At 37.7% G+C, this 13,204-nt stretch overlaps 1 protein-coding gene across 2 annotated transcripts in view; it reads right to left on the bottom strand.

Moving 5' to 3' along the window:
• SCAI (suppressor of cancer cell invasion) overlaps window positions 1-13,204 on the bottom strand; it is a 126,831-nt gene that overhangs the window by 43,697 nt on the left and 69,930 nt on the right. For both annotated transcript variants that reach the window (XM_040631877.1, XM_040631878.1), the window contains 2 exons: window positions 1,189-1,284; window positions 533-619 (listed from right to left, as the gene is read on the bottom strand). In XM_040631877.1, the coding sequence (XP_040487811.1) occupies window positions 533-619; window positions 1,189-1,284 (183 nt within the window). The remainder of the gene's footprint in view (window positions 1-532; window positions 620-1,188; window positions 1,285-13,204) is intronic.

The raw sequence follows: 13,204 nt of genomic DNA on the forward strand, positions 1-13,204 counted from the left end.
ATTCCATATGGTCCAAGCTTTTTATGGTATACCTGATACTCTATGAGATCTAGATTCCTAAAAGGAATTCTCTTCTTTCCTTGACTCATCATTAAGGATCTCATCTCATCACTAAGATTTATCTGCTTCACGTAACCTTTTAGATATATCCTACAAATATGAGTTTTAAAGTATTCCCCCGAAAACCACTCATTCAAACATATAAGTTATGATATAATCACAATTTAAGTGAAGTCATTAAGAACTATAAATTCATTTAGTATTTCTGATTTATCTAAAAACAAGATCATCACCATTTAAATTATAAATGAGACTGCCCAAATGAACTGTTTGGAAGGTAAGCCTTTGAAGCAAATGATGTTACTTGTATTACGGAAGATCATTTCATAATACTGTTTTGATCACTATGATCTGGGGTTCATTTGTGACTCCTTAGTTTTCCCTCCTACGAAGTAAGTATATTATGCATACTTCTGCATGCTGTGTTTAAATCAGGACAATGCTTTATTTTTTCCATATGCAATTCACTTACTAATAATGGTAGTATAGCTGCCCAATCTTAGAAGCAATTTCCCCTATTTGCCACCGCTTCAAGCCATACCGATTATCCAAGACTTGTCTGTTTTACATAGGAGATAAGAAAATAGAAATAAGAGACTATAAATTCCAAAAATAACCAAATCTGTAAATTTAATAGGATAAAATACCACCCAATTCAGCATGAAATTCTGAATTCATGAATTCAAATTCATGAATTTTTCATGAGATTTCAACATCATTCAATTAAATTCAAAAAGCATGTATTAAATGTCTATTTAAAGTAAGCCGAAATATGAAAAGAAACTTCTTTGAGCTATGCTCATGAAAATTAAAAGCAACACCCCCCCCAAACAGCTTTGACCAAATAAACAACACCTATTTTAGAATGAAACCACGAATCAGCCTACCTATGTTAGAGTTAATCTGAACCATTTCAGATATAATACTGTCTTTAAAGATCAGATGAGAAATTACATTTTAAAAAAGTAAGTAAACAGGAGAAAAAAATCAATTTATTTTCCTTTGCATCACGAAGATAAAATATATTAAAATGCACCAAGAGATAAAAAGCACTGACGTAGTAAAAGTCAAAACTGGGACTAATATAAACTGGACCTTCACTCTCCTGTAACTATAAAATTCCTTTACCGATGCTGCTGTTGGAACTTCCAGAGTTTGGTGTAAACATCGAAAGTTCTTCCAAAATAGGACTGCCACTGCTTCTGCCCATATTGTGGCAAATCTCTGTAATAACAAACAAACAAATATTAATTTTAAATCTCTTATGCTATTTGGAAATTAAGTCTTGTGATGGCATAAACTGGAGAGATGTAAAGTATCTGCATTCAGGCTGTCTTTTTTAAAAAGTTGTAATTTTTGGAGCAGAAATGGTTCTCTAAGAGTCCAGGACATGTTCTTTCCTATTCTTCTCCCCACCTCTGTTCATTCACAGTCTCTTTTGTAGATACCTGTCCCATGAGGTTTTTAGCACTCTCTTTCCTCTCCTCAGGCTATCTTATTCATAGTCACTTATATACTGATAACTTCCAAATGTTTATTATTTTCATATAAGAACTCAGCACTCTGAAAAACACTGCTGCTTTAGGAAATGTACCTAGAAGTGATGTGCAGGTGGTATTATTGTTCTCAATTATTCTATCCTCTCCCTACAGGTGAAACTATACATCTCGGTCCTTGGGTCTGGTGACTCACAGTTCACCCCAGAGAGACAAATTCTTCCATGTCTTACAAACACCGGGCCTGGCCTTGAGACTTGCTCTGGCCGATGAAATATAACTGCAAGTTACCCACGTCATGTCTGAGAAGATGACATAAGAGATACTACATAGTTCAGCATTTTCACTTCCCTCCAATCTAAGACCAAGATAGGGGCTGCTCCTTAACCCGGAACACAGAGTCAGACCCACTTAATGGAACCTCAGAACTGCAAACAACTTATAGCTAACTTGGGAGCTAGAAATAAATCTCTATTGTAGTAAGGCACTAAAATGTTGGAGCTGTTACAGCAGCCTTATTGAGGAAAAGCCAGTACAGAAATGGATACCAGGAACAGGCTATTGCCATAACAAATCCATAACATATGTAACACTGGCATTGGAATTGAGCAGCACGAAACTGTTACTGAAGGCTGGAAAACTGATGACACATGCAATACAGAGGCAAAACAGCATCTGTCTGCAATCACTTGGAGAGCAGTTAAGGTGACCAGTGAACCTATGGATTTATACAAAGACCCCGGGGAAAATATGCTACTGGCCCTGGATTGTATTAGGTGCACTTAACAAAACACGAGAAAGAAATGAACTCAGAAAAGAACTAGCTGCAAGCAGGGCTGAAAAGGAAACGAGATAACCCACAAGTTCCAGAACTTTCAGGATGGAGAGACAGAACAATGTCTAATGTGTAAGTGTAAAAGATACAATGGAGAAATCCTGGCTGTAAACGCCACTAATAATGGAGTCTCATCCTCAGGGCAAAACCTTTCTTAGAGCCTGTGAATAAATCTATGGAAGTGGCCCCAAGTATATTTTTTCAGTGGAACAAGATAGATCAGGGGAAAGAATCTAAGGATCTAATTGTCTTGTAGGAGCCTCATAAGCTCAAGGTATCTGTAATAACGTCTAGAAGAGAAAGAGAGGCAAGTTTCAAAAAACTATGGCTATGGCTATTGGTTTGTGGAAACTTGAATCAAATAAAGTCAACCAAATCTTGTGAGAGTCATACTGCCAAATGGTGCTTGTTTGATAAAGGAACAATAATCACCCACTGATTACAGTGAGGGACACTTCTTACCCCAGTCTAGGACTTGTCTTCTCATGTTCATTGATTGGATTTGGGGTTTTTCTTTTTATGAATAGACCAAAATGTATCAGCTTAATCTTTATGGAAAGTGGTTTCTCTGTCTTTTTAAAGAAATTCATCTATACAATAATAGAGTCTTTTAAAAGATTTAAAGTTTCACCTTCCAAATTTAACTCTTTAATATAACCAAAATTGAGCTTCAGATATGTGTTAACAAATTCTATCCGAATAATTTTTTTTAAAATCATTTGATTGGAGTGCCCGGTTAAGTGTACGACTCTTGGTTTCTGCTCAGGTCATGATCTCAGGGTTTTGAGATAGAGCCCCGCATCAGGCTCCACGCTCAGCACAGAGTCTGCTTGAGATTCTCTCTCTCTCCCTCTCACTCTGCCCCTCCCCTGCCTGTGTTTTTTCCCTCTTTCGCTCTCTCAAATAAATAAATCTTGAAAAAAGTCATTTGACTTTTGAATAAGTTGACGGAACTAGAACTGCAGTCATCGATTTTCCCTTACGCTTGGGTCTCAGCATTTTGTTCTACTCTATTGACTTTTCTAGTTCCTCATTAACATTCTGTTAATTACTATAGCTTTATAAAAAGTGTGGCATGTTTCTTCTTTTTAAGGAACACCTTGGCCATTCTTGGCTCCTTATACTTGCATATGAACATTAAAAGCAGCTTATTAAAGTTCTACCAAAAAAAAAAAATCCTAATGGATTTTAATGAGATCTGAATGAATCTAGACATCCATTTGGAGAATTGACATTTTAAAAATAATTTTTAGTGTCAACAGTATCTCTTTCCATTTATGTTGAAAATAGTCACTAAATAAATTTTATAATGCTTTGCATAAAGGTCTAATATTTCTTGGTTCACATTATTACAATGTCTCATATTTTTATTGCTTTTGTGAAAGGTATCTATTTTTTAAGTTATGTCTTAAATTTTTTTTTTATGCTGGAAGGTTTCAAACATATACAAAAGTAGAAAATAGTACAATGAATCCCATTGTACCTGAGCATTTCATAGATTATAAACTTAGGGCCAATCCCCTCTACTTGGGGTTGCCAGATAAAGTGGTTTTGTTTGGGGGCTCTTTATTATTTTTCATTAATCTACCTATCTATGCTAATAGGACTTCATCTAAATCAATACCCCTTTAATCACCACTAACACTATTTTCAATTAAAAGAAGTGCAGGCCGTATTTCAGAATGACCCTTATAACCCAAAAGTCTAATAAAAGACATAAAATAAAGAAAATACTTAAATGTTTCATGGTAAAAGGAAATACTTTTTTTTTCCTTTTTTTTTTTTAGCGAGAGAGAACGTGCACACTCGTGAGATGACGGGGTGGGGTGGGGGGAGAGGCAGAAGGAGAGGGAGAGAGAGAGACTCTTAAGCAGGCTTCACACACAGCACAGAACCCAATGCAGGGATCGATCTCACAACTCTGAGATCATGACCTGACCTGACCCAAAATCAAGAGTTGGATGCATAGGGGCGCCTGGGTGGCAGAGCCATTAAGCGTCTGCCTTCGGCTCAGGGCGTGATCCCAGCGTTCCGGGATCGAGCCCCACATCAGGCTCTTCCGCTATGAGCCTGCTTCTTCCTCTCCCACTCCCCCTGCTTGTGTTCCCTCTCTCGCTGGCTGTCTCTATCTCTGTCTAATAAATAAATAAAATCTTTAAAAAAAAAAAAAAGAGTTGGATGCATAACTGATGAGCCACCCAGGCACCCCAAAAAGAGAGACTTTTAAATATAAATTCTCTCATTTAACCTAAGTTTAACCTTCAAGCATAAAAGAAATCCTTTATTTATCTTACATAACTAAGTAAGCTGAATATTCTTGGTAAACTATACTAACATAATGAAATTTGAGGTCATATTTTGTTGTTTAGTTGTTTGGGGGTTTAGGGGGAAGGATGTATATCTTTCCAGATTTTATATATACACAGTATTTGTGTATACAGCACAGTATTTGTCTTGTTTTGCAATGTAAACTTTTTTCACTTATTATATATTAACATTTTTTCATGTTTAATATAAACATATGTAGCACAGTGTATAATACACATACATATTTGAGATTGGCAGAAAGAGACTCCCCCCCACACTCACACACAAACCTGCTATATATTTTTTAATTTACTTAACAAAGGATACACAATTTCATGGAAATAAGATAGCTACAGAGCAGAAACAAATGCAGCTTATGTTTCTATAGCTTTTCTCTTGCCCTAGCGGGGTATCTTGCTACTGGTGACACCTGCAGTTAGGCAAGGTGTATTTTGAAGACATGGGATACAAGGAGAAAACCTGGTCACTACATATAATTCTATCAAGTGCTAAGTATTCTGAAGGCCAGAGAATGTGATGTGAAATATGATCTCTACAATCAAGGAGCTCATTAGTTAGTTACAGGGAAAAGACGAACACATATACAGAAAAAGAGAAAAAATAGCACATAAGTATTAAATTATATGGGACTGAGTAAAAGTAATAGAAGAGTGACGAAAGGAGATACACTGGAGGGCTTGAGTGGTCAGGGAAAGCTGCTTGAAGAAAGAGATCTGGATAGGCAAAAGAGAAAGAAGTGATCATCAGAGAGAGAGAGAAATAAGACAATATGCAAGAGAAACAAAGGCAATTATCTGCTAATAAAACAGTAGCACAAGTCTTAGCCAGACCTCGGTCATGCAACTGTGGTCAGCTAGTGGTGGAGGGCCTCCCTCAGATGGCTGGCAGCTGCCTGGTTGGCAGCTAGGGCGCTGGGTCACATGTTTCTCATCCAACAGGCTAGCTCAGTTTCCACGAGGATCCCAAAAGCAGCAAAAGAGAGGGCAGTTCTAATGTGCATCATTCTTTTCGATTCTTTGCATCGTGTCTGCACCATCCTATTGGCCAAAGCAATCCTCATGGCCGAGCCCAGAGTCAGTGTGGGAGGGGATGACTCACAGGCATGGATACAGGGAAGGGAATGATTTTTACAAGCAATCTATCACAGAAATCTTATTTTTTTTCTTTCCTTTTCAATTTTGAAAATAATGGTAGTCTCTTGGAAAACAAAAATGCTATACGTTCTACAGCAAGACATAAAAAATACCCTATTGCTTTCCCCTCAATTCTAACCCCCCCAAATAACCACCATTAAGAATGCATTTTCTATGTACATTTAAGTAAACATGTGTTTTTCTATTATTTTACATAAATGGAATCAAACTACATATAATGTTTTATAGCATACCTTTTATTTTATTTTATTTTATTATTTGTATATTTATTTTAACATGCCCTTTAAATTTAAAAATATATCAGGGTTTTTTTAATGCATATACAATTATATCAACATTTACTGTGTACAATAACCAATTCATTTAACCATTCCCTTCCCAACAGATATTTATATTGCTTCTAGTTATTCCCTGTTATAAAAATGCTGCAATAAACATCTTCATACTAATAATCTTGAATAGTTATGCAATATGAATAAAAGGTAAATTTCTGTAAGTGGGTTAATAAGTGAAAGTAGATATGCATTCCTCTACCGATGTTAAGACACTGAATAAAAAAGCAACAGGGCTATGTGAAATTTTCAGGTACATATAACAAGAATGAGTTAGTAACTACATTTTAAAATCCTTTCCATTATCCTTATGATAAGGAGAAATTCATTTCAGATTACAGAAATAAGCTAACTATAGATAACAGTTTACACATTTGTTGCAAGTTTTCATCTATTTTTTTAATGTCTCCATATACCTCTAGTGAGAAAGTGCTAATCAGATATTTTAAAATTGAAGTTGCTGCCAGAATCTTTAAGACTCTTATCTTGCGGCTCCTGCTAGGAAGACTCTTTATTACATAAGAGCATTAAGCAGCAACATCACCTCCATGAGAACTGACAACACTTGGGGGCTTCTTTACAGATACTGTGTAAAGTCTTTAGGCAAATTTTCAAGGAAGCATGTGCCTGCAAGTTTCTCCGTGCTTCCCAAACTGACAGATTTAATAAACCTCAGTAATATACCCTGTTAACTGAGAAAACAGAACTACAATTCAGTGTTTTATTTCATGACGACGTATATAATTTCAGGTGTTCAGCGCAATAGGCTTGAAGGAAGGGAATTCCGTACACGGGCTAAAAGCACATAGAAGGCGATCTGAACGGCTAGAACAAGGCTCCTGACAATAAGCAGTAAGTATACAAGTATTTTCTGATTTATAGCTCTGAACAACGTTGGCTAAATTCTATACTATTTCCCACAAAAGAATTTAGAACATCTGCCACTCCGGTCTAAAAACTCAGCTATAAAGACAGAAATTTCTTTTTCAACATAGAGATAATTTTTTTTCCTTAACTTCCTAAAGGATAAGTCCTATGATCATCCTTTCTCTAATGAGACATATCACAGAAGCTAATACACAAACCACTATAATTCGATTAGAGTCTAAAACTAACTGAGGTGTTTTATAAAGAGTTTTAGACAAATTCCTCTACTATTCAGAGCTTGACTATGGTTTTAAACTCTGAATATATCATTTGGTCCTTATTACTGACGTTAGAGATGGGAAATTAATGGTCCGTAGAATTAAATTAAATGAGGCCCTGTGAATTATCCTGTAAGCTAAATGACCTGATATTTCACTTTTTGCAAAGGCACCTATGTTATAAATTGGCTCCTCATACTCTTCTCCAAAGCTTTAGAGGAAATTGAAAGTATGACACTTATCTTGCTCTTTTTTTAAATCCTAAACTCTATCAACAAAAGTTAGGAGACTATAGTAGGAAGAAGTGTAGTGCAAATGATTAAACTTGGTTCTCAGCGATGTTTCCAATGTATGTCGAGATGTCAAATCTCTTCTGGGTTTCTATAAATCAACTGTCTTAACCAAACTGAATTAGCGAGGATCACTGATGGCCACCCACACCTAACATTCCAGTCCAACAGCCACTCTTCCCTCTTCCCCATGTCAGCCCTCCCTGGGGCATGCCACTGTTCACCACTTCCACCATCTTATAATTCTCTTCTTTCTGTTCTCTTCTACTGGCTTCTTTTCCTTAGTCCGTCCTTAAATGTTTGGCTTCTCCAGGACACGTATACGTATAGGTACATGTAAATACACACACACACACACACACACACACACACACAGAGTGAGGATCAAGTAGCTTAACTGAGTTGCCTGAGAACTCATGACCAGTAAATTGTTGAGCTGTGATTCAGATTCAAACCCTCTAACCCCTAATCTGATGTTCTCTCTTCTTTCTACCATAAGGGAAAACAACCTAATTTTGATTCTATATTAGTCAATTTCTTCTCTGTGAGCTCATTCTGCTACCCAGGTCATGGGATGCAGTTGACCTCCAACAAAGCTGTTGGCCAAAGCTGTGGTCAAAGGCATAACTCAACTTCTCTGAATAAGGTTTTCAGTCAAGGAGCACAGTGTCCCATCACATATTCTTGTTTACACAGAGAGGCCTGTATTACAGTGACACCAATCCATGCCTCTGTCTTCATTTGTATACCAGACAAAACTGTGTTTGGGACTTGCGAAGCCAATTGAGCAATTCCTTGTTTTAACACTGGCACTTTTTTTCACTGACTGGTATATCTGGTTTCCAAATTTAGGTTCAGGAATGGATCTGTGAGTCTGAAGGTGCTGGGGGTATCAACAAGTATAGGGTGTTAAGGCTGAGTGTTTCCTTTAGGGGAGGATACCTTAATGATACCCCAATATCAACCCTTTTGTTTACTGAAGAGGGAACAAAGCTTTTTATGAATGAGAGTTTGAGAGAAAATGCACAACAGCGCTCCATTAGGTTGAAGGTGGACACCCTCTTTATCTTGGTATCCTGCTCCTATCCCTAGCTCTGTACCTAGAATGGTGCAGACACATAGAAGACACTTAGCAGGGGCACCTGGGTGGTTCAGTTAGTTAAGCATCTACCTTTGGCTCATGACATGATCCCAGGGTTCTGGGATCGAGACCCATGTCGGGCTCTTTGCTCATCAGGGATCCTGCTTCTCCCTTTCCCTCTGTCTGCCGCTCCCCCTGCTTGTGCTCGCTCTCTCTCTCTGCCAAATACACAAATAGTCTTAAAAAAAAAAAGGCAGCACTTAGCACATTGTTCCATTCCTAATAATGGTTTATGAATTTGAATAACTTTGAATAATCACCCCCAGTTTGAATTTAGACATGCCAAGCCAAATAAAGCTATGGAATGGTATCTCCTCCTCCCGTGAACCAGCTCCAGGAGAAGTATAAAAATTCTTACATTTGGAAATGGAACCAATAAATTTCTTTTTTTTTTTTTTTTGAGATTTTATTTATTTACTTGACAAAGAGAGAGAGAGCACAAGCAGGGAGAACAGCAGGCCGAGGGAGAAGCAGGCTCCCTGCACAGCAGGGAGCCTGACATGGGGCTTGATCCTGAGCCAAAGGCAGTCACTTAACCAACTGAGCCACCCAGGCCCCAATAAATTTATTTCTAATGGCACCTTGCTCATAGGAAAAAAAGATCGTCAAGTTTTAAATCCCGTGTCCCCTCTATGATGTTGCTGCCTTGTCCCACCAAACATCCATGACTATTTTGTAGGTATGATGATACCCAAAGGAGCTCTATGGATATGAATCCCTCTGAGAACCAAGGAGATGATTAAGAAGCCAGGGAGTTAACTGCACCATTCCTACAGTCGAGCATTTGCCTGTGTCACCTTCAGAAGAGGCTATCAGAGCTCCCCTGTAATTCTGGGATCCTAACTCCGTTGAACCAACCCTGACGGCTCTTTGATCCTGGACTTCCAGGCTCTAGAACTGTAAGAGAATAAATTTCTGTTGTTTAAGCCACCCAGTCTGTGGTATTTTGTTATGATAGTCCTAGCAAACTAATATAGTAAGTAATAAAGTATCTCTCAGATCCCAAATGCAGGTGAGTGGGGACACATCACCAACAGCCAAACAACCTGCAGGCTACTGGCATCTGTCCAGGAAGAGACAGGAGAAACAAAGGCGACATGTGATGGGCCTGCGAAGAAGAGACCCCTGCCCCTGCCCAAACAGCCAATATGTATTCACCAGAAAGCACAGTGGACCATTTTGAGAACAGAAGCTAAAAGTGGGAGGAATGCTGCCTGAGCCAATAGCTGTATGTGGGTACTGAGTCCTTGAAAAGTGGCCCATCTGAGCTGCAATGTATGTAAGTATAAAATATTCAGTGTACTTCAAAGACTAAGTATGGAAAAAAAGAATGTAAAAGACGGCAATAATTTTTCTATACTGATGACATGTTGAAATAAAGTATTTTAGATATATTGGATCAAACAAAATATATACATTACTAACATTAATTTCACTTTTTTTTTTTTTTTTACATTTTTAAGATCCAGCTACTACAAAATTTAAAATCACATTTGTGGCTCATATTAAATCCTTACTAGTCAATGCTTCTCTAGATCATGTGATCAAGATATCTACTGCACTCGGGAGGCTGTCTACCTCAAATGCATGTGCAATTCTTTTGAGTGGTAAGCCAGAGAAAATAAAAGCATTCATCACAAGTTTGTACAGGTAGTTTAAGTATTCTCTCTGAAATCACAATACTTTACTATTACCAGTTTGCAGAACTTGCCTCTAGGAAAATATTAATTTTTTGAGGAAAGAAGAGAAGGAAGAGGGAGGGGCAGAAAAAGAGGGAGGAAAGAGGACGAAGGGGGTGGGGTAGGGGAGGAAGGGGATCAGGGAGCAAAGCATTAATTTCCCAGTTACCCTTTCCTATTTAGGAACCAGGGCATCCTAAAAATAGGCTTTTCAAGAAAGTACTGCAGGGGATTTCTTCTTTAATTTGAAATACTGGGAGCATATTTAATCAAAATAATTTCTGCAGTTATTTTTATTTAACACCATTACACTTCACTTTGGTGCACTTCTCTGTCTATATATATATTTATGGCCTCCAATGCTTATTTTGGCTACGTGTATTTGCTTCTCCGATGCCAAAGAATCAGTGACTTGGAGGCCTCTGTTGTCTCTAAGCACCAAAGGCATGGATATCACTGGTAGACACAGCTGTGTATCTCAAATACATGTCTCAAGATGCTGCCTTATATAATCCCAGCAAGTAGTCCATTCTGCTCTAGCAGTCTTAGTCACCATGGTAACTGGAACCCTGCAAGCACTTGGGCTTTTGATCATTTTCTGACAGTATTCAAAGATATTTCTAACATTATTCTCACTTCATTACTACTGTAACTACATGCACGAGCTATTAAAAGAAAAACACCATTCATTTTATCCATTTCTCGCTGTCTTGGACTATGTTTTCTTACACAGTGAGTGGAAAGAACTTATTTATTATGCACATAATAGAAGAAGATATTTTCAGTCAAGAAAAACACTTCATTAAGATATTCATGTCTAGGAAAATCAAAAGGCTCTGACAAGTTAGATGAATGACTTAATATAAGGTGGAAAGGCACACCTTCAAGAGTAAAAAGGGAATTTATTATACCCAAGTAAGGTATTATATAGAAACTCTGAAGCCTTTCATGCACTGAAATGCATTTTTTTGCTCTGGTCAGAAGGAGTTTAAAAAGCCCAAGTGGGAGGGAACACAAGGGTGTCACTGAGGTGCTATATGTTCTATTTCTTCATCCAAGTACAAACCACATAGATGTGCTCTGTTTGTAAAAAATACACTTATAATATGTGTACATGCCTGAAAGTATATTACACTGCACTGTAAGTTTAATAACTAGCTCGTGAGCTCAAGAAAAAAAGTGGGGGCACCAGGGTGGCTCAGTTGGCTAAGTTCTGACTCTTGATTTCAGCTCAGGTCATGATCTCACGGTCACGGGATGGAGCTCTGCGCTGGGCTCTGTGCTGCAAGTGAGGCCTGCTTGGGATTCTCTCTCTCCCTCTGCCCCTCCCCGCTACCCCCACCCGCAGCTCTCTCTCTCTCTCTCTAAAAAAAAAAAAAAAAAAAAAAAAAAGCAAAAACACAAAGGAAAGCTAGCCAGAAGATAATCACTGACAGTGAAAGGAATGTGGGGAATGAGGGCCCCATGTTAAAGGCCATGCTACTCCAGCTGGGTCCTCACTGTCCCCAAGTCCCAAAGCTGGTCCAGACCACCCCAATATATTTCTTATTCTCTAGAAACACTGTGATCCTGTTTTCTATTCAGACCAACACAACTCAAAGGGAGGAAAACAACCAAAAAAACTTTCTTTCAATTTTTCCCGAAGAAATCCTATTTTAAAAGAAATGCACAAAAACTATATCAACTCTTGAAAGTAGAAAGGTATTTAATTCACATAAAGTGCTTCATTGGAGAGGGAATGGGAGAGCAGTGTGGAGAAGAATGCCACACACCCCACAACCCACCACCCCGGGGAACTCTAACATGACCTACAGAACTGATAAACAGAGGGGGGCCTTTCCAACCAAGATCTAATACTGAACAAAGCACTTTAATTTATATAAACAAGCACAGAAAATACACACCCTACACATACCAGACACTTCGAGGAAATCAGCCCCCAAGTATATTTGGTCTTTGGTTAGGGACTGAACTGGGCACTAAGAGCAAACAGTCCCCACTATGAGTTAATACAGAACATCAGTGTAATATAGAATTTTTCATAAATCAAGATCATGAAGAGCATACTATTTTTACAATTTACACTTTTTCATTTAATCATATATCGTGATCAACCTTTCATTTATATATCCACTAAAATCTTAATAGTTCTATATTATTCAATGTTTGTGTGTGTATGTAAAACAGATTTTCTTAAAAAGTGGAAAGAAAAAGAGAGTCTAAGTACTAATCTCCCAGTGAACTACAGATCTGCGTCACCACTAGCCACATTCCTCTCAAACAGCAATCCCAAAGCATTCAGATAATATATATTCTTTACTCACCATTTTTATCATAGAAATAATTAAGGCTGTTTAAAATAAAGAGAGCCCTGTACACAAAACACTGAAAATAAATCCCTGATGAATTTGCTTACCCATTCTTCCAGGCCAAAATTTATCATTATTGGTATTGTCAAATTTTAAAATATCACTTGAGGAAAGTACTACTCCACATCTGGGAGGCAATCAATATATTAGTATAGAAAGTACTGCTTTCTAGAAAGCAATTTATGATACCTGCAAGTTACACATATATACTGACAAAATTACCGACTTAACAAATGAAGAAGGGAGATTTCAAACTGGTGGGACCTGTGTCTTTATATACTGGATATTTTAGAGAACAAGAGTCAAAAGCATTAATTCTTGAACCCGATATAGTTTCAAGCACTCAAAAAGTAAACTGAAATAGGCATCATAGGT

Source organism: Ursus maritimus, unplaced genomic scaffold (genome assembly GCF_017311325.1).
Source record: "Ursus maritimus isolate PB19 unplaced genomic scaffold, ASM1731132v1 scaffold_17, whole genome shotgun sequence".
In the NCBI taxonomy this organism is placed as follows: domain Eukaryota; kingdom Metazoa; phylum Chordata; class Mammalia; order Carnivora; family Ursidae; genus Ursus; species Ursus maritimus.